General features: G+C 68.6%; 1 protein-coding gene across 1 annotated transcript; it reads right to left on the bottom strand.

The window, feature by feature from the left end:
- Positions 1–5812: 5812 nt before the first annotated feature.
- Positions 5813–20350, bottom strand: SLC6A8 (solute carrier family 6 member 8). The gene is given in 14 exon segments (XM_039510494.1): positions 5813–6092; positions 7118–7288; positions 7603–7703; positions 8002–8104; positions 8196–8333; positions 8849–8961; positions 9858–9982; positions 10104–10207; positions 10726–10860; positions 11146–11278; positions 11907–12138; positions 12800–12931; positions 20249–20278; positions 20281–20350. Coding segments are annotated over 14 exon segments (1716 nt in total). The 5' UTR covers positions 20336–20350; the 3' UTR covers positions 5813–5948.
- Positions 20351–21044: the final 694 nt, after the last annotated feature.

Here is a 21044-nt window from a genome sequence, read left to right as displayed (position 1 = left end):
GGGGGGCTTCCTGGGTACCCCAACTCGTCTTCCCCCCCACTCCTCCTCCCAGGACTCCCGCACGGGCAAGCGCCCCTGGGGCAGGGGATGGTAAACTGAGGCACTGAACCCCCTGCAGGCGGGACTCCTAGTCCCCTCCCCCCTTCCACCCACGCGGCTGCCCCTCCACCTGGCACCCGGATGCCGGGGTTCTCTGGGTGGGGGGGTGCATGTAGTCGGGGGGAGTCAGGGCCAGGGGTGCCTAGTGACCGGGCCCTAGACTGGGGGGGGGAGGGAGCCAGGATGCTGGGGTTAGATTGGAGGGGGGGGGGGCTGGCTCTGCCCCTGGACATGCAGCCAATGAAACCTCCCACTGCTGAAAGCCCGGGGGGGGGGGGGGCTGGCCAATCACAGCCTCAGTTTCCCCTGCCCAGGAAAGCAGAGGCCCCCCCCCCCCCCGCTGTACTGCGGGAGCCGAGGCCCAAGGGTAACAAGCAGCAGGGCCAGGAGCTCTCCTACACCCCCCGACATTCCTGGGCAGGACAGCACGGCCTGGGGGGGGGGGGGGGGCTGCGGCCAGAGAACCCAGGTGTCCTGGGCCCCTGGTTCTAACCACTTCACCCTACCCCCTCCCAGAGCAGGGGAGAGAACCCAGGAGTCCTGGCTCCCAGCCCCCCCTGCTCTAACCCCCCCAGCCCCCACTCCCAACCTGCAGCCCCTGCCCCCCCTAGCTGGGGCAAGTTGCTGTCAGGTGGGCGGTGGATTTGGGAGTCAGCTCCCCTGGGACCAGAGCTGGGGGTGGGGGTCTGTGCCAGGCCGGCTGTAGGAAGGGGGGCGGCCCTGGCAGGGGTGACTTAAAAAATGTAAAAAGGGGGGGGTGCAGGGCAGGGGTTGCAGCCCCCCTCCTCTCTCCCCCACCGGGGTAGCAGCAGCCTGGGGCTCGGGGCTATTTAAAGGGCCGGGGGGGTGGTAGAGGCAGGGGAGCCCCCCCCAGGGGCTATTTAAAGGGCTGGGGGGTGGTAGAGGCAGGGGAGCCCCCCCCAGGGGCTGTTTCAAGGGCTGGGGTGGTAGAGGCAGGGGAGCCCCCCCCAGGGGCTATTGACCGGGCTGGGGGGGCGGTCGCGGCCGGGCAGCCCCCCCCCAGGGGCTATTTAAAGGGCTGGGGGGGTGGTAGAGGCAGGGGAGCCCCCCCCAGGGGCTATTTAAAGGGCTGGGGGGTGGTAGAGGCAGGGGAGCCCCCCCCAGGGGCTGTTTAAAGGGCTGGGGTGGGGGTAAGAACATAAGAAAGGCCAGACCGGGTCAGACCAAAGGTCCATCTAGCCCAGTATCTGTCTACCGACAGTGGCCAATGCCAGGTGCCCCTGAGGGAGTGAACCTAACAGGCAATGATCAAGTGATCTCTCTCCTGCCATCCATCTCCATCCTCTGACGAACAGAGGCTAGGGACACCATTCTAACCCATCCTGGCTAATAGCCATTGATGGACTTAGCCACCATGAATTTATCCAGTCCCCTTTTAAACGCTGTTATAGTCCCAGCCTTCACAACCTCCTCAGGCAGGGAGTTCCACAAGTTGACTGTGCGCTGCGTGAAGCAGAACTTCCTTTGATTTGTTTTAAACCTGCTGCCCATTAATTTCATTTGGTGACCCCTAGTTCTTGTATTATGGGAATAAGTAAATAACTTTTCCTTATCCACTTTCTCAACATCTCTCATGATTTTATAGACCTCTATCATGTCCCCCCTTAGTCTTCTCTTTTCCAAGCTGAAGAGTCCTAGCCTCTTTCATCTTTCCTCATATGGGACCCTCTCTAAACCCCTAATCATTTTAGTTGCTCTTTTCTGAACCTTTTCTAGTGCTAGAATATCTTTTTTGAGGTGAGGAGACCACATCTGTACACAGTATTCGAGATGTGGGCGTACCATGGATTTATATAAGGGCAATAATATATTCTCAGTCTTATTCTCTATCCCCTTTTTAATGATTCCTAACATCCTGTTTGCTTTTTTGACCGCCTCTGCACACTGCGTGGACATCTTCAGAGAACTATCCACGATGACTCCAAGATCTGTTTCCTGACTCGTTGTAGCTAAATTAGCCCCCATCATGTTGTATGTATAGTTGGGGTTATGTTTTCCAATGTGCATTACTTTACATTTATCCACATTAAATTTCATTTGCCATTTTGTTGCCCAATCACTTAGTTTTGTGAGATCTTTTTGAAGTTCTTCACAATCTGCTTTGGTCTTAACTATCTTGAGCAGTTTAGTATCATCTGCAAACTTTGCCACCTCACTGTTTACCCCTTTCTCCAGATCATTTATGAATAAATTGAATAGGATTGGTCCTAGGACTGACCCGTGGGGAACACCACTAGTTACCCCTCTCCATTCTGAGAATTTACCATTAATTCCTACCCTTTGTTCCCTGTTTTTTAACCAGTTCTCAATCCATGAAAGGACCTTCCCTTTTATCCCATGACAACTTAATTTACGTAAGAGCCTTTGGTGAGGGACCTTGTCAAAGGCTTTCTGGCCACCGGATCCCCCTTGTCCACATGTTTGTTGACCCCTTCAAAGAACTCTAATAGATTAGTAAGACACGATTTCCCTTTACAGAAACCATGGTGACTATTGCTCAAGAGTTTGTTTTTCTATGTGTCTGACAATTTTATTCTTTACTATTGTTTCAACTAATTTGCCCGGTACTGACGTTAGACTTACCGGTCTGTAATTGCCGGGATCACCCCTAGAGCCCTTTTTAAATATTGGCGTTACATTAGCTAACTTCCAGTCATTGGGTACCGAAGCCGATTTAAAGGACAGGTTACAAACCTTGGTTAATAGTTCCGCAACTTCACATTTAAGTTCTTTCCGAACTCTTGGGTGAATGCCATCTGGTCCCGGTGACTTGTTAATGTTGAGTTTATCAATTAATTCCAAAACCTCCTCTAGTGATACTTCAATCTGTGACAGTTCCTCGATTTGTCACCTACAAAAGCCAGCTCAGGTTTGGGAATCTCCCTAACATCCTCAGCCGTGAAGACTGAAGCAAAGAATCCATTTAGTTTCTCCGCAATGACTTGATCATCTTTAAGCGCTCCTTTTGTATTTCCATCATCAAGGGGCCCCACTGGTTGTTTAGCAGGCTTCCTGCTTCTGATGTACTTAAAAAACATTGTGTTATTACCTTTGGAGTTTTTGGCTAGCCGTTCTTCAAACTCCTCTTTGGCTTTTCTTATTACACTCTTGCACTTAAGTTGGCAGTGTTTGTGCTCCTTTCTATTTGCCTCACTAGGATTTGACTTCCACTTTTTAAAGGAAGTCTTTTTATCTCTCACTGCTTCTTTTACATGGTGGTTAAGCCACGGTGGCTCTTTTTTAGTTCTTTTACTGTGTTTCTTAACTTGGGGTATACATTGAAGTTGGGCCTCTATTATGGTGTCTTTAAAAAGCGCCCATGCAGCTTGCAGGGATTTCACTTTAGTCACTGTACCTTTTAACTTTTGTCTAACTAACCCCCTCATTTTTGTATAGTTCCCCCTTTTGAAATTAAAGGCCACAGTGTTGGGCAGTTGGGATGTTCTTCCCACCACAGGGATGTTGAATGCTATTGTATTATGGTCACTATTTCCAAGCGGTCCTGCTATAGTTACCTCTTGGACCAGCTCCTGCGCTCCACTCAGGATTAAATCTAGAGTCGCCTCTCCCCTTGTGGGTTCCCGTACCAGCTGCTCCATGAAGCAGTCATTTAAAGTATCGAGAAATTTTATCTCTGCATTTCGTCCTGAAGTGAAATGTTCCCAGTCAATATGGGGATAATTGAAATCCCCCACTATTATTGGGTTCTTAATTTTGATAGCCTCTCTAATTTCCCTTAGCATTTCATCATCACTATTACTGTCCTGGTCAGGTGGTCGATAATAGATCCCTACTGTTATATTTTTACTAGAGCTTGAAATTTCTATCCATAGAGACTCTATGGAACATGTGGATTCGCTTACGATTTTTACTTCATTTGAATCTACACTTTCTTTCACATATAGTGCCACTCCTCCCCCCGCACGGCCTGTTCTGTCCTTCCGATATATTCTGTACCCCGGAATGATTGTGTCCCATTGATTGCTCTCAGTCCACCAGGTTTCTGTGATGCCTATTATATCTAGATCCTCCTTTATCACCAGGCACTCTAGTTCACCCAGCTTATTATTTAGACTTCTGGCATTTGTGTACAAGCACTTTAAAAACTTGTCCCTGTTTATTTGTCTGCCCTTTTCTGATGTGCCAGATTCTTTTTTATGTGACTGTTCATCATCTGATCCGGCCCTTACATTATACTTCTCATTCCTCTGCTCCCGACTATAACCTGGAGATTCTCTATCATCAGACTCTCCCCTAAGAGAAGTCTGTGTCCGATCCACACGCTCCTCTGCAGCAGTCGGCTTTCCCCCATCTCCTAGTTTAAAAACTGCTCTACAACCTTTGTAATGTTTAGTGCCAGCAGTCTGGTTCCACTCTGGTTTAGGTGGAGCCCGTCTCTCCTGTATAGGCCCCTCCCATCCCAGAAGTTTCCCCAGTTCCTAATGAACATGAACCCCTCCTCTCTACACCGTCGTCTCATCCACGCAGCGAGACTCTGAAGCTCTGCCTGCCTACCCGGCCCTACGCGTGGAACTGGGAGCAGTTCTGAGAACGCCACCAGAGAGGTCCTGGATTTCAGTCTCTTCCCTAGCAGCCTAAATTTGGCTTCCAGGACGTCCCTCCTACACTTCCCTATGTCATTGGTACTTACATGTACCACGACCACCGTGGCAGGGGAGCCCCCCCCCCGCAGGGCTCGGGGCTATTTAAAGGGCCGGGGGGCTGGTAGAAGCAGGGGAGCCCCGGACTTTGGAACTAGCCCCCAGCGCCCCTGGCCCTGCCCCGGGGCTCCAGCCAGGGGCTCTGGTAGCAATTGAAGCGGCCGGGGGCTGCAGTCCCTGCTGGGAGCCCCAGGCCCTTCACCTTGGCCCCGGTACAGCGCCGGGGGGGGCTTGGGCCCCAGCCAGGGAGCCGGGCAAATCGGGCGGACCCCCCCCCACACACACACACGCCGAGGCAGGCGGCCGGGATAACTCGCGTTTATTGCTGTCTCAGGATGGAAATTACCACGATCACAGACGCAGCCTGGGGTGGGGGCAGGAAATGGGGGCTCGGGGGTTGGGGGCAGGCGCGTCCCCCGCTGGTTCGACACAACACAAAACATTAAAGCTGCCACCGTGGAAGACTGATGTGGAATCGCCCCTGGGCCCCCCTGGGGTGGGGGGGCACATGGGACACCCTCTGCAGGTGGGGGCGGGGGGAGCTGGAGTCACTCTGGATTTAGTCCCCAGCCAGGGGGGTGCTGGGTGGCAGAGTTTTGACTCTTGACGGGGGGGGGGAAATCTTGCTCCCATCATCCACCCCCTCGCCCCTCCCAAAAAAAAACAGCCCAAGGGGTGGCTGCAGGGGGGCATGACCCCCCCCACTGCCAGAGGCTCACCCGCAATCCCCCCCCACCGCACCCTGCAGGCCCCCAGCTCCCGCCCCCAGCGGCCTGAGGTTGGGTTGGTACATTGGTGTAGCGCAGACAGACCCCCGACACAGACACACACGCGGACACCCCGACACAGACACACCCACCGGCCGGGTCCCCGCGCGACCCCCGGCCTCAAACTCGTTAGCGCGTTGTACAGGCCCCACAATTAAGAAATCCCCCCCCCCGATTTATAGATATGTAAATAGCTTCTCTCTATAGAAAATGTGCAAAATATAATCTGCGTTCGAGGGCTGGGGGGGCAGGACGCCTGGGTTCGCTGCCTGCGGGCCAAACGGGGGAGCTCCCCGCCCGGAGAACCCAGGCGTCCGGGCTGGCTTGCAGGGGTCCTGCCCCCCCATGGAGCGGCTGGATGAGTTGAGTGGCACACGGCACGGGGGGGCGGGGCTCAGGGTCACATGACGCTCTCCAGGATGACGACTTTCCCCATGTCCTCGGCGCGGGGGCTCAGGCTGCTCAGAGCCCCCACGTTCCCCTCGGGCAGCTTGTACTCCAGGTGGTGCAGCCCCCACACGGGCTGGGTGAGCCGCTGCCAGCGCTGGGGGCAGGGAGAGAGCGGGGTTAACGGGACCCTGGCGTCCGAGAGCCCGGTGCCCCCTCCCAGAGCCGGGGAGAGAACCCAGGCGTCCGGGAGCCCGGTGCCCCCTCCCAGAGCCGGGGAGAGAACCCAGGCGTCCGGGAGCCCGGTGCCCCCTCCCAGAGCCGGGGAGAGAACCCAGGCGTCCGGGAGCCCGGTGCCCCCTCCCAGAGCCGGGGAGAGAACCCAGGCGTCCGAGAGCCCGGTGCCCCCTCCCAGAGCCGGGGAGAGAACCCAGGCGTCCGGGAGCCCGGTGCCCCCTCCCAGAGCCGGGGAGAGAACCCAGGCGTCCGAGAGCCCGGTGCCCCCTCCCAGAGCCGGGGAGAGAACCCAGGCGTCCGGGAGCCCGGTGCCCTCCCAGAGCCGGGAGACAACCCAGGCGTCCGAGATCCCGGTGCCCCCTCCCAGAGCCGGGGAGAGAACCCAGGCGTCCGGGAGCCCGGTGCCCCCTCCCAGAGCCGGGGAGAGAGCAGCTCGCCCAGGGTGGTGAGGGGCAGGCAGAGCCCCCCGCTCCGGGCCCGGCTCCCAGCCCCCCCCACCCCAGGCAGAGCCCCCCCCACTTCTGGGCCCGGCTCCCAGCCCCCACCCCGGGCAGAGCCCCCTTCTGGGCCCGGCTCCCAGCCCCCACCCCAGGCAAAGCCCCCTTCTGGGCCTGGCTCCCAGCCCCCACCCCGGGCAGAGCCCCCTTCTGGGCCCGGCTCCCAGCCCCCACCCGTGCAGGGCCCCCTTCTGGGCCCGGCCCCAGCCCCCACCCCGCGCAGAGCCCCCTTCTGGGCCCGGCTCCCAGCCCCCAGGCAAAGCCCCCTTCTGGGCCCGGCTCCCAGCCCCCACCCCGGGCAGAGCCCCCTTCTGGGCCCGGCTCCCAGCCCCCACCCCAGGCAAAGCCCCCTTCTGGGCCCGGCTCCCAGCCCCCACCCCGCGCAGAGCCCCCTCTGGGCCCGGCTCCCAGCCCCCGGGCAGCGCCCCGGGCAGCGCCCCCGGCTCACCTCGGCCAGCGACCCCTTGGTGCGGAGCAGCTTGGCGAGGGCGGTGAGGGGCAGGCACAGCATGGAGCTGAGTGCGAAGGCCCAGCCCAGGGCCTCGCCCCACCACGGGTACACGTAGGTCTGGTTGTAGATCAGCGGCTTGTAGTAGGCAACGTTGAAGAGGAAAATGCCCTGAGGGGTGCGGGAGACGCGGCGTTAAAACCCAGAGAACCCAGGCGTCCGGGCTCCCAGCCCCCGTGCTCCCACTCCCCTCCCAGAGCTGGGGAGAGAACCCAGGCGTCCGGGCTCCCAGCCCACCACCCCCCCCGTGCTCTAACCACTAGACCCCACTCCCCTTCCAGAGCCTGGGAGAGAACCAGCTCCTCACTCACTGCCCGCCCCCGTCCCCAGGGAGAGAACCCAGGCGTCCGGGCTCCCAGCCCCCGCCCCCTGCTCCCACTCCCCTCCCAGAGCCGGGGCGAGAACCCAGGCGTCCGGGTTCGTACCAGGCAGATGAGGGGCGTCAGAACCATCCAGCACCATTTCATCCAGGGGAAGGGCCGGTAGCCGATCATGCAGGCGACGTCGTCCATGAACCGATCGGCCCCTGGGGGGGAAAGGGTGAGATAGACCCAATAAGCCCCCCCTCCCCCCCGCAGCCCTGTCTGCTGCACCCCCAGTTCACAGCCATGGGCCCATCAATCCCGGCATCCTGCCTGCCGAGCCCAGCTCAGAGCGAGGGGCCATCTGGGCCCCCCCCAGCCCTGCCGGTGCCCCTCACTCCCGACCCGCAGCCCACCCCAGCCCAGCCGGTGCCCCTCACTCCCGACCTGCAGCCCCCCCACCCCCAGCCCGGCCGGTGCCCCTCACTCCCGACCCGCAGCCCCCGCGGGGGCCGGACTTACCGTACACCCAGCCAATCACGATGCATTCCCAGAAGGCCTGCCAGAGCAGCGTGGTGCCGCTGGCCGAGTAGTAGTCGAAGAGCTGGAAGACGTACATGCCCCCCTAGGGCGGGAGAGAGCAGGAATGAGGGGGGGGCGAGTCCCACGGCACTGGCAGGGGGTGCCCCTCACTCCCAACCCGCAGCCCCCCGTACCTCGGTGACCATGGAGAGGTCGATGAAGAAGCAGAGGATGCAGCTCAGGGCGACCGTCACCTCCCGCTGGAACCGGAAGGAGCAGCTGGGCGGGAGCAAGTCCAGGATCCCTGTAATGAAACCCTCCACCCCCACAAACTGGGGGGGGGGCAGCTTTGAGCCCCAGAGCCCCCGGCATAATGGGAGAGAACCCAGGCGTCCTGGCTCCCAGCCCCCCCTGCTCTAACCACCAGCCCCCACTCCCCTCCCAGAGCCGGGGAGAGAACCCAGGAGTCCGGGCTCCCAGCTCCCCCCTGCTCTAACCACCAGCCCCCACTCCCCTCCCAGAGCCGGGGAGAGAACCCAGGAGTCCGGGCTCCCAGCCCCCCCTGCTCTAACCACCAGCCCCACTCCTCCCAGAGCCAGGAGAGAACCCAGGAGTCCGGGCTCCCAGCCCTGCTCTAACCACTCAGCCCCACTCCCTCCCAGAGCCGGGGAGAGAACCCAGGAGTCCTGGCTCCCCGCCCCCTGCTCTAACCACCAGCCCCACTCCTCCCAGAGCCGGGAGAGAATCCCGAGTCCTGGCTCCCAGCCCCCCCTGCTCTAACCACCAGCCCCCCACTCCCCTCCCAGAGCCGGGAGAGAACCCAGGAGTCCGGGCTCCCAGCACCCACCTGACTGTCCAGTCCAAGTAGCAGCAGCATGATGAAGAACAGAGCTGCCCAGAGGGGAGCGACGGGCATCAGGGTGACAGCTCGGGGATACGCAATGAACGCCAGGCCAGGCCCTGGGGGAGAGAAATGAGGCTAGAACCCAGGAGTCCGGGCTCCCAGCCCCACCCCCAAGCCACCAGGCCCCCGCTCCCCTCCAGAGCTGTCACGGTGCCACCCATAAGGCGTTATGGACCCATGCGTATGGATGGATGGATGGGATGTGTGGAGATGGATGGAGGGATGGGGGGGGGGTCTGTGGGGATGGGGGGATGGATGGAGGGATGGGGTCTGTGGGGATGGATGGAGGGATGGGGGGGCTGGATGGAGGGAGGATGGGGTCTGTGGGGATGGGGTGTGTGGGGTGGGTGGGGTCTGTGGGGATGGGGTCTGTGGGGATGGATGGAGGGATGGGGGCTGGATGGGGGTCTGTGGGGATGGGGTGTGTGGGGTGGGTGGGGTCTGTGGGGATGGATGGAGGGATGGGGGCTGGATGGATGGGGTCTGTGGGGATGGGGTGTGTGGGGGTGGGTGGGGTCTGTGGGGATGGATGGAGGGATGGGGGCTGGATGGATGGGGTCTGTGGGGATGGGGTGTGGGGTGGGTGGGGTCTGTGGGGATGGATGGAGGGATGGGGGCTGGATGGATGGGGTCTGTGGGGATGGGGTGTGTGGGGGTGGGTGGGGGGATGAATGAGCCCCCCCGGCAGCAGCTCTCTGCAGGGCAAACCGCGTTTCTGGGGGTTCAGACCCCGCTGGGAGTTGGGCATCCGGGGGCTAGAGGCAGGACACCCCCCCCCCGTGAGCTGCTTTCGGATTGGGAGGGGGGCTGTGGGGTGCGGGGATCAGACCGGGGGCGGGGCGGGCGCAGCCAGCGGCTCTGGCTCAGCAGGACGGGGGGGGGGGGGGGCAGAGGTGCTCTGGCCACATCCCGTCACACTGGGAGGGAACCCAGGCGTCCGGGCGGAACTCACCGGATTCCGCGACCTTGGAGATGTCGACCCCCTGCTCCGCCGCCATGAAGCCCAGGATGGAGAACACCACGAAGCCGGCGAAGAAGCTCGTCCCGCTGTTGATCAGGGCGAGGATTATGGCATCTCTGCGGGGAGGGGGAGGGGGTTAGAGGCCAGGCCGGGGGGGCAGCGGCAGTGGGAGGGGAAAGGGCTGCGGGTCGGGAGTGAGGGGCACCGGCAGGGCTGGGGGGGGCCGGGGGGGCTCACTTGTAGCAGTCGTTGTTGAACCGGTTGTAGCTGCCCAGGGCTGTCAGGGCGCCCAGACCGATGGCGTAAGAGAAAAAGATCTGAGTCCCCGCGTCGATCCAGACCTACATGGAGAGAGCGATAGAACCCAGGCGTCCGGGCCCCCTGCTCTAACCTCCAGCCCCCTCTCCCCTCCCAGAGCTGGGGAGAGAACCCAGGCGTCCGGGCCCCCAGCCCCGCCCCCCCCCCCCGCTCTAACCACCAGCCCCCTCTCCCCTCCCAGAGCTGGGGAGAGAACCCAGGCGTCCGGGCCCCAGCCCCGCCCCGCTCTAACCACCAGCCCCCACTCCCAAGCCGGAGAGAACCCAGGCGTCCGGGCTCCCAGCCCCCCCTGCTCTGACTCACCAGCCCCCCCGGCCCGGAGCCGGGAGAGAACCCAGGCGTCCGGGCTCCCAGCCCCCCCTGCTCTGACTCACCAGCCCCCCGTCCCTGAGCCGGGAGAGAACCCAGGCGTCCGGGCTCCCAGCCCCCCCTGCTCTGACTCACCAGCCCCCCGTCCCTGAGCCGGGAGAGAACCCAGGCGTCCGGGCCCCCAGCCCCCCCCGCTCTCAGCAGCGCCAGCGGCAGGGCTGGGGCCCGTTACCTGGGGGGATCCCAGCTTGGCCCAGTCGGGTTTGAGATAATAGAGGATCCCGGCGCCGGCACCAGGCAGCAGGAGCCCCCGGATCAGGAGCACGATCAGCACCACGTAGGGGAATGTAGCAGTGAAATAGACGATCTGCGGGCGGGCGGGCGGGGTCAGGGGGCCGCGGCTCCTCCTCCTGCCGCCCCCTCCCCGTGTACCCCAGGGGTCCCTGGCAGCTCCCTCTCCCCAGAGCCCCCACTTCCCCTCCTCCCAGGAGCCCCCCTCCTTCCCCCCAGACCCCCCCAGGGTTCCCCTCCCCTCCCCAGCCCCCAGGAGCCCCCAGGCCCCCAGGACCCCCCTCCCAGGAGCCCCCCCTCCCCCCAGGAGCCCCTCCCAGGAGCCCCCTCCCCCAGCCCCCAGGAGCCCCCAGGCCCCCACCTTCCCGGTGGACTTGACGCCCTTCCAGACGCAGAAGTAGACCAGCAGCCAGCAGCCCAGCAGGCAAAGCGTCACCTCCCAGTTGATGGCGCCCGGCACCTCCAGGCCCCCCGAGAGCCGCAGCACCCGGTTCCTGCAACGGGGGGGGGGAGCTCAGCCCGGGGCCGGGGGCCGGGGAGGGGATGGGGGGTCCCTGAGGGGGGAATGGGGACCCCGAGGGGGGGATGGGGGTCCCCAAGGGGGGCACTCGCAGAATTCCAGCACGGGTGAGCGCCCCTCGGGCAGGGGATGGGGGGGTCCCCAAGGGGGATGGGGTCCCTGAGGGGGATGGGGGTCCCAGGGGATGGGGTCCCCAAGGGGGCACTCACCCCAGAACTCCAGCACGGGCGAGCGCCCCTGGGGCAGGGGATGGGGGGGTCCCCAAGGGGGGATGGGGGGGTCCCCGAGGGGGGGATGGGGGGTCCCAGGGGGGATGGGGGTCCCCAAGGGGGGCACTCACTCCCAGAACTCCAGCACTGGCGAGCGCCCCTCGGGCAGGGGATGGGGGGCCCTGGGGATGGGGGCCCTGAGGGGGATGGGGTCCCAGGGGATGGGGTCCCCAAGGGGGATGGGGGTCCCAGGGGATGGGGTCCCCAAGGGGGCACTCACCCCAGAACTCCAGCACGGGCGAGCGCCTCGGGCAGGGGATGGGGTCCCCGGGGATGGGGTCCCCGAGGGGGATGGGGGTCCCAGGGGATGGGGTCCCCAAGGGGGGCACTCACTCCCAGAACTCCAGCACGGGCGAGCGCCCCTCGGGCTCACAGCTGAGGTTGCCGGCGCAGCCCGGCGGGGGGAAGCTCTCGGCGCACTCGGGCGTGTTCCAGGTGTGGCCGCAGGTGGCCCAGGGCAGGGGGGCGCTGAAGGAGCTGACCAGGTAGTAGCAGCCCCAGGCGAGCACCATGATGTAGTAGGTGTTGCAGTAAAACACGATCACCATGGAGGCGAAGCCCAGGCCTGTGGGGAGAGATTGGGGGCTGGGAACAGGGCGGGTCCTGTCCTCTGGGGGTGCCAGCTCCGACCTGGGGGAATCAGGGGCTGGGAATGGGGCTGCTCCGACCCGGGGATGAGGGGCTGGGGTGGGGCCGGCTCCACCCGGGGATCAGAGGGGCTGGGAATGGGGCCGGCCCGACCCGGGGAGATCAGGGGCTGGGGTGGGGCCGGCTCCGACCCGGGGGAATCAGGGGCTGGGAATGGGGCCGGCTCCGACCCGGGGGAGATCAGAGGCTGGGGTGGGGCCGGCTCCACCCGGGGTGGGATCAGGGGCTGTGGGTGGGGCCGGCTCCGACCCGGGGGATCAGGGGCTGGGGTGGGGCTGGCTCCGACCCAGGGGATCAGGGGCTGGGGCCGACTCTGACCCGGGGATCAGAGGGGCTGGGAGTGGGGCTGGCCCGACCCGGGGATCAGGGGCTGGGAATGGGGCCGGCCCGACCCGGGGAGATCAGAGGGGCTGGGGTGGGGCCGGCCTGACCCGGGGATCAGGGGTGGGGTGGGGCCGGCTCCGACCCGGGGATCAGGGGTGGGGCCGGCCTGACCCGGGGATCAGGGGTGGGGTGGGGTGGGGCCGGCTCCGACCCGGGGATCAGGGGTGGGGTGGGGCTGGCCAGGGGTCCCTGTCCTTTGAACAGGGGCGCGACGTTCCAGACGTTGATGCTCCCGGCTTTCATGAACTGCCCCAGCGAAATCTCCAGGAAGAAAATGGGGACCCCCCCCAGCACCGCGATGAGCAGGTAGGGGATCAGAAAGACACCTGGGGCGGGGGAGAAACGGGGGGTCAACCGCAGCCTGTGGCCCCCTGCTAACCCAGCCCCACCCCACTCGGCCAGTGCCCCTCACTCCCGACCCGCAGCCCCGGTCCCCGCAGCCCGGCCGGTGCCCCTCACTCCCGACCCGCAGCCCCTGTCCCCGCAGCCCTGCCGGTGCCCCTCACTCCCGACCCGCAGCCCCTGCCCCCCCAGCCCTGCCGGTGCCCCTCACTCCCGACCCGCAGCCCCTACCCCCCAGCCCTGCCGGTGCCCCGCACTCCCGACCCGCAGCCCCTGCCCCCCCCAGCTCTGCCGGTGCCCCTCACTCCCGACCCGCAGCCCCTACCCCCCAGCCCTGCCGGTGCCCCTCACTCCCGACCCGCAGCCCCTACTCCCAGCCCTGCCGGTGCCCCTCACTCCCGACCCGCAGCCCCTGCCCCCAGCTCTGCCGGTGCCCCTCACTCCCGACCCGCAGCCCCTACTCCCAGCCCTGCCGGTGCCCCTCACTCCCGACCCGCAACCCCTGCCCCAGCCCTGCCAGTGCCCTCACTCCCGACCCGCAGCCCCTACCCCCAGCCCTGCCGCGGCCCCTCAGTCCCGACCCGCAGCCCCTGAACCCCCAGCCCTGCCGGTGCCCCTCACTCCCGACCCGCAGCCCCTGCCCCCAGCTCTGCCGGTGCCCTCACTCCCGACCCGCAGCCCCTACCCCCAGCCCTGCCGGTGCCCCTCACCCCGACCCGCAACCCCTGCCCCCAGCCCTGCCAGTGCCCCTCACTCCCGACCCGCAGCCCCTACCCCCAGCCCTGCCGGTGCCCCTCACTCCCGACCCGCAGCCCCTGCCCCAGCCCTGCCAGTGCCCCTCACTCCCGACCCGCAGCCCTGCCCCAGCCCTGCTGGTGCCCCTCACTCCCGACCCGCAACCCCTGCCCCCAGCCCTGCCAGTGCCCCTCACTCCGACCCGCAGCCTCTGCCCCCAGCCCTGCCGGTGCCCCTCACTCCTGACCCTCAGCCCCTGCTAGCCCAGCCCTGCCAGTGCCCCTCACTCCCGACCCGCAGCCCCTGCTAGCCCAGCCCTGCCCCCGCCAGCTCTGCCAGTGCCCCTCACTTCCGACCCGCAGCCCCTGCCAGCCTGGCCCTGCCGGTGCCCCTCACTCCCGACCCGCAGCCCCTGCCAGCCTGGCCCTGCCGGTGCCCCTCACTCCCGACCCGCAGCCCCTGCCAGCCCCCCCCACCGTCTCCTCACTCACATGGGCAGGCGTGAGTCACCCTGGCCATCTCTATTTATAACCTGGCACTTGGCTCCCCGCCCCCGCAGGGGGCCCCCCCAGGCCCAGGGAAAGGATGAGCCGTGGGCGATTCCCAAGGGGATTAGGCTGGGGGAGGACTCGGCCGGGGTGGGGGCGGGGTCCTGGCTGGGATGAGAAGCCAGACACCTCGGGCCACTGGCCAGGGCGGGGGGAGGCCGGCCCAGGCGCTGCCCGGGGTCCCCCCCCCCGCGTCCCCTTCCCCGGGAAAAGGCAGAGCCGCCAGCTGGGGACGGGGTCCGACTCCCTGCAGCTCGGCCCCCGCTGCCATCAAAGCAGGATCACCCAGGCCCCCCCGGACCCCCCAACTCAGGTTTGAGAAACCCGGCGGGAACCCAGCACTTCCCGCAGCTGCGACGAACTCGGCCGATTTTGTGTTTTAACGCTGCAAATTCGTCGTTCTCCGCACCCGGGGGCACCCGCCCGGGACGCCGGATCCCAGCCGCGGGGCACCGGGGCCGCGGTGATCGGAGCTAGAGAGAAAATCCCCCTGCGCCCGCAGCCGGCCCGTGTGCCACGGAGCGGGGCAGGGGGCGGGCTCGGCCGGTGGGAAGTGCCACGGTGGGACGTTTGGGGGGAAGCAAAGGGGGGTGATTCAGGGACACAATTCCCGGCAGGCGGGAAGATCGACCGACGTCGCTTGGGGTTGAAAATGAAACCGTCTGTGGGATTGTTCCCAGACCAGGAGACGGAGACAAATTCACATCCAGGAGTGCGGGGGGCGGCGGGGGGCCGGGGCTCCCGGGGGGCCGCGATGGCGATCGGGGGCAGCTCCACCGCGACGCCTCCCTCCGAGAGGCACCGAGGGACCCGCCGCCCAAGAGCCCGACGTGCCCCTTCCCCTGCGCCGGGCCTGGGGCACCCGCTCCCTGCGCCGGGCCCTGGGGCACCCGCTCCCTGCGCCGCGGCCTGGGGCACCCGCTCCCTGCGCCGCGGCCTGGGGCACCCGCTCCCTGCGCCGGGCCCTGGGGCACCCGCTCCCTGCGCCGCGGCCTGGGCACCCGCCCCTGCGCCTGGCCCTGGGGCACCCGCCCCTGCGCCGGCCTGGGGCACCCGCCTCCCTGCGCCAGGGCCTGGGGCACCCGCCTCCTGCGCCGCGGCCGGGGCACCCGCTCCCTGCGCCGGGCCTGGGGCACCCGCTCCTGCGCCGGGCCTGGGGCACCCGCCCCGCGCCGCGGCCTGGGGCACCCGCCTCGCGCCGGGCCCTGGGGCACCCGCCTCGCGCCTGGCCCTGGGGCACCCGCCTCCCGCGCCGCGCCTGGGGCACCCGCTCCTGCGCCGCGCCGGGGCACCCGCCTCGCGCCGGGCCCTGGGCACCCGCCTGCGCCTGGCCCTGGGGCACCCGCCCCTGCGCCGCGCCGGGGCACCCGCCCCGCGCCTGGCCCTGGGGCACCCGCTCCCGCGCCGCGGCCTGGGGCACCCGCCCCTGCGCCGCGCCGGGGCACCCGCCCCTGCGCCGGGCCTGGGGCACCCGCCTCCCGCGCCGCGGCCTGGGACACCCGCCCCTGCGCCGGGCCCTGGGGCACCCGCCCCTGCGCCTGGCCCTGGGGCACCCGCCTCGCGCCGCGCCTGGGGCACCCGCTCCCGCGCCGCGGCCTGGGGCACCCGCCTCCCGCGCCGGCCCTGGGGCACCCGCCCCGCGCCGGGCCCTGGGGCACCCGCCTGCGCCGCGGCCTGGGGCACCCGCTCCCTGCGCTGGGCCGGGGCACCCGCCCCTGCGCCGCGCCGGGGCACCCGCCCCGCGCCGGGCCCTGGGGCACCCGCTCCTGCGCCGGGCCGGGGCACCCGCCCCTGCGCCTGGCCCTGGGGCACCCGCCTCGCGCCGCGGCCGGGGCACCCGGCCCTGCGCCGCGCCTGGGGCACCCGCCCCTGCGCCGGGCCCTGGGCACCCGCTCCCTGCGACTGGCCTGGGGCACCCGCCTCGCGCCGGGCCCTGGGGCACGCGCCTCCCTGCGCCGCGGCCTGGGGCACCCGCCCCGCGCCGGGCCCTGGGGCACCCGCCTCGCGCCGCGGCCTGGGGCACCCGCCTCGCGCCGCGGCCTGGGGCACCCGCCTCCGCGCCGGGCCCTGGGGCACCCGCCCTGCGCCGGGCCCTGGGGCACCCGCCTCCCCTGCGCGCCGGGGCACCCGCCTCGCGCCACGGCCGGGGCACCCGCCCCGCGCCGGGCCCTGGGCACCCGCCTCCTGCGCCGGGCCGGGGCACCCGCCTCGCGCCTGGCCCTGGGGCACCCGCTCCCTGCGCCGCGCCGGGGCACCCGCCCTGCGCCGGGCCGGGGCACCCGCCCCGCGCCGGGCCCTGGGGCACCCGCTCCCTGCGCCGGGCCGGGGGCACCCGCTCCCTGCGCCGGGCCTGGGGCACCCGCCTCGCGCCTGGCCCTGGGGCACCCGCCTCGCGCGGCCGGGGCACCCGCCCCTGCGCCGGGCCCTGGGGCACCCGCCTCGCGCCGGGCCCTGGGGCACCCGCCCCGCGCCGCGCCTGGGGCACCCGCTCCCTGCGCCGCGGCCTGGGGCACCCGCCTCCCGCGCTGGCCCTGGGGCACCCGCCCCGCGCTGGCCCTGGGGCACCCGCCCCGCGCCGGGCCGGGGCACCCGCTCCCTGCGCCGCGCCTGGGGCACCCGCCTCCCGCGCCTGGCCCTGGGGCACCCGCCCCGCGCCGCGGCCTGGGGCACCCGCCTCCCGCGCCGGGCCCTGGGGCACCCGCCCCTGCGCCGGGCCCTGGGGCACCCGCCTCGCGCCATGCCTGGGGCACCCGCCCCCTGCGCCGGGCCCTGGGCACCCGCTCCCTGCGCCGCGCCGGGGCACCCGCCTCGCGCCGGGCCTGGGGCACCCGCCCCTGTGCCGCGCCTGGGGCACCCGCCTCCTGCGCCGGGCCTGGGCCTGGGCCCGCCCGGCCCCAGGCACCCGCTGGACTCGCCCCACGGCAGCGCCCGGCCCCAAGCACCCGCTGGACTCACCCCATGGCAGCGCCCGGCCCGGCCCCCCAAGCACCCGCTGGATTCGCCCCACGGCAGCACCCGGCCCGGCCCCCCAGGCACCCGCTGGATTCGCCCCACGGCAGCGCCCAGCCCCCCAGGCACCCGCTGGATTCGCCCCACGGCAGCACCCGGCCCCCCAGGCACCCGCTGGATTCGCCCCACGGCAGCGCCCGCCCGGCCCCAAGCACCTGCTGGATTCGCCCACGGCAGCACCCGCCCGCCCCAGGCACCCGCTGATTCGCCCCACGGCAGCGCCCGGCCCCCCAGGCACCCGCTGGATTCGCCCCACGGCAGCGCCCGGCCCCCCAGGCACCCGCTGGATTCGCCCCACGGCAGCGCCCAGCCCCCCAGGCACCCGCTGGATTCGCCCCACGGCAGCGCCCGGCCCCCCAGGCACCCGCTGACTCACCCCATGGCAGCGCCCGCCCGCCCCAAGCACCCGCTGGATTCGCCCCACGGCAGCACTGCCCGCCCCAGGCACCCGCTGGATTCGCCCCACGGCAGCGCCCAGCCCCCCAGGCCCCCGCTGGATTCGCCCCACGGCAGCACCCGGCCCCCCAGCCACCCGCACGAATCGCCCCACGGCAGCGCCGGCCCGCCCCAGGCACCCACTGGATTCGCCCCACGCAGCGCCCAGCCCCCAGGCACCGCTGATTCGCCCCACGGCAGCGCCGGCCCGCCCCAGGCACCCGCTGGATTCGCCCCACGGCAGCACTCCGCCCGCCCCAGGCACCCGCTGGATTCGCCCCACGGCAGCGCCCGGCCCGGCCCCCCAGGCACCCACTGGATTCGCCCCACGGCAGCGCCCAGCCCCCCAGGCATCCGCGGGATTCGCCCCACGGCAGCGCCCGGCCCGGCCCCCCAAGCAGTCCGGCCTCGCCTGGGCCCAAGGAGGCCTGGAAACCGGCCTGGTTCCCTGCCCTGCCTGGGGCACCGAGTGTGACAACAGGCACCAGCGGGGGGGTGTCACCACGTGAGGGTGACTGGCGGTGTTTCTGTGTCTGCCGTTGGGCGGGGCACCGGGCTGGGGAGAGGGGGGATAGATAGAGTTATGGGGACGGATAGAGAGATGCAGGGGAGGGAGGGAGTTATGGGGACGGATACAGGCAGGGAGGCAGGGGTTGTGGGGATGGATAGACAGGGGCAGGGGTTGTGGGGACGGATACGGGGAGGCAGGGGTTGTGGGGACGGATAGACGGGGGGCAGGGGTTGTGGGGATGGATAGACAGGGGCAGGGGTTGTGGGACGGATAGACAGGGGCAGGGGTTGTGGGGACGGATAGACGGGGCAGGGGTCAGGGGACGGATAGGGGAGTTATGGGGATGGATAGACGGGGGCAGGGGTTGTGGGGACGGATAGACGGAGGGGGAGTTATGGGGACGGATACAGGGAGGAGGCAGGGGTTGTGGGGACGGATAGACGGGGGCAGGGGTTGTGGGACGGATGGGGAGGCAGGGGTTGTGAGGATGGATAGACGGAGGGGGAGTTATGGGGACGGATACAGGGAGGGAGGCAGGGGTTGTGGGGACGGATAGACGGGGGCAGGGGTTGTGGGGACGGATGGGGAGGCAGGGGTTGTGGGATGGATAGACGGAGGGGGAGTTATGGGGACGGATACAGGAGGGAGGCAGGGGTTGTGGGGACGGATGGGGAGTTATGGGGACGGATAGACGGGGGCAGGGGTGTCCGGGGCTAGAAAGGCAAGGAGGAGGCTGATGGGGACACACACACACAGACTGACGGACGGACGGACGGGGGGTCCCGGGGGTGGCTGGCGGGGGGGGGGCTACGGGGATACAGGCCGCGAGGGAACGACTGAGGCGGGGTGGGGAGGGGCACAGGGCACCGCTGGGGTCCCACAGGGCAGCGATCCGGGGGGAGGGAGGGGCCCACAGGCTGAGGAGGGATTTGTGGGGTGGGAGGCCCTCCCACAGCTGCGCTGCCTGTTCCTTGCCCAGCCCCACACCTGGCCCGCCCCACGCCCGCCCCACGCCCAGCCCGCACTTTGCCCGGCAATTACAGAGCAGTGACACCCAGCGGGGGGGAGGCCTGGCCGGGATCAGCCCCCCCACGTGGCCTAGCTGGGGGACCAGACGCCCCGATTGTGCAGGGACAGGCCTGACTTGGGTCTGTTTCTTACCCCCCCCGCCCCCCCCGATATTTCACACGTCCTGTCTGGTCACCCTAGTCGTACCTACCCCTCCCCAGTCAGCCCCTGCCCTCCCCAGCCAGCCCCTGCCCTGCCCTCCTCCCCCAACCAACCCCTGCCCTGCTCCTCCCCTCCCCAGCCAGCCCCCTGCCCTGCCCTCCCTCCCCAACCAACCCCTGCCCTGCCATCCTCCCCAGCCAGCCCCTGCCCTGCCCTGCCCTCCCCCAATCAACCCCTTCCCTGCCCTCCCCAGCCAGCCCCTGCCCTGCTCCTCCCCTCCCCAGCCAGCCCCTGCCCTGCCTTCCTCCTGCCCCAGCCAGCCCCCTCCCTCCCCAACCAACCCCTGCCCTGCCCTCCCCAACCAACCCCTGCCCTGCCCTCCCCAGCCAGCCCCCTCCCCAGCCAGCCCCCTGCCCTCCCCAACCAACCCCTGCCCTGCCCTCCCCAGCCAGCCCCCTGCCCTCCTCCCCAACCAACCCCTTCCCCGCCCTCCCCAGCCAGCCCCTGCCCTGCCCCCAACCAACCCCCTGCCCTGCCCTCCTCCTCCCCAGCCAGCCCCTGCCCTGCCTTCCTCCTGCCCCAGCCAGCCCCCTCCCCTCCCCAGCCAGCCCCTGCCCTGCCCCAACCAACCCCTCCCCAGCCCGCCCCTGCCCTGCCCTCCCTCCCCAACCAACCCCTGCCCTGCCCTCCCCTCCTCCCCAACCAGCCCCTGCCCTCTCCCTCCCCAGCCAGCCCCCTGCCCTCCCCTCCCCCAACCAACCCCTGCACTGCTCCTCCTCCCCAGCCAGCCCCCTTCCCCTTCCCTCCCTTTCCCCAAACAGCCCCTCCCCTTCAGCTTTCCCCAACTAGCCCTCCCCTCTGACCCTCCCCCAGCCAGCCCCCTGCCCCCTCACCTCCGCCGTTCTTGTAGCACAGGTAGGGAAGCGCCAGACGTTGCCCAGCCCCACGGCGAAGCCCACGCAGGACATCATGAAATCCATCTGCCGGGTCCAGGTCTCTGCGGGGGCGCGGCGGCGGCGGGGGCAGCGGGGGCCGGCAGGGCTCCCCCCCGGTCCCCCTTGCGGGACACCGCCACCAGCCCCCCCTCCTCCGGCTCCTGGCCCATGGCCCCCCCCAGAGGGCCGCTGTACACCCCGTTCCCCAGCAAGTCCCCTTTGCTCCTGGTCCGGTGGGGGGGCGGGCTCGGCCCCTAAGAGGGGTGGGGGTGGGCGCTGCGCGGGTGGGCCCCGGGGCCCCCCCACGTTTCCGTGGCGGGGGTCCGTAACCGGGTCTTGGCCGGGGGGGGGAGAAAGGGGCTGAAATTAAAAATCTCTCCCCCCCCTTGCAAAGAGAGGGGCTGGGGGAGGGGCGCCGGGGGTCCTGGGGCGGGGGTCGCTGCAGCCGCGGGGGGTCAGAAGCAATCCACGAAGCACTTGAAGGTCAGCCTGAAAAATCTCATTGGGGGGGGTCGGGCACGGGGCAGCCCCCCCTGGGCCGGGCCGCGGGGGGAGGGGGCCGAGGCGAGGTCTCTGCGGCGGGGGGGCGGCCGGTGTCCGTCTGTCCTCGGTCTCCGGCGGCCCGTCTGTCCCCGTCCGCCCCCCCCCCCGGGCTTTATGCAGACACGGGGTGACGTCACGGGCAGCATCACGGCTCGGAGCCGCCCCCCCTCGCCCCCCCCAGCGCTGCCAGGCAGGGGGAGGAGCCGCTATT

The sequence above is a fragment of the Mauremys reevesii genome, linkage group 22, assembly GCF_016161935.1.
Source record: "Mauremys reevesii isolate NIE-2019 linkage group 22, ASM1616193v1, whole genome shotgun sequence".
Classification (NCBI taxonomy): domain Eukaryota; kingdom Metazoa; phylum Chordata; order Testudines; family Geoemydidae; genus Mauremys; species Mauremys reevesii.
This window is presented reverse-complemented; position numbering and strand designations above follow the sequence as displayed.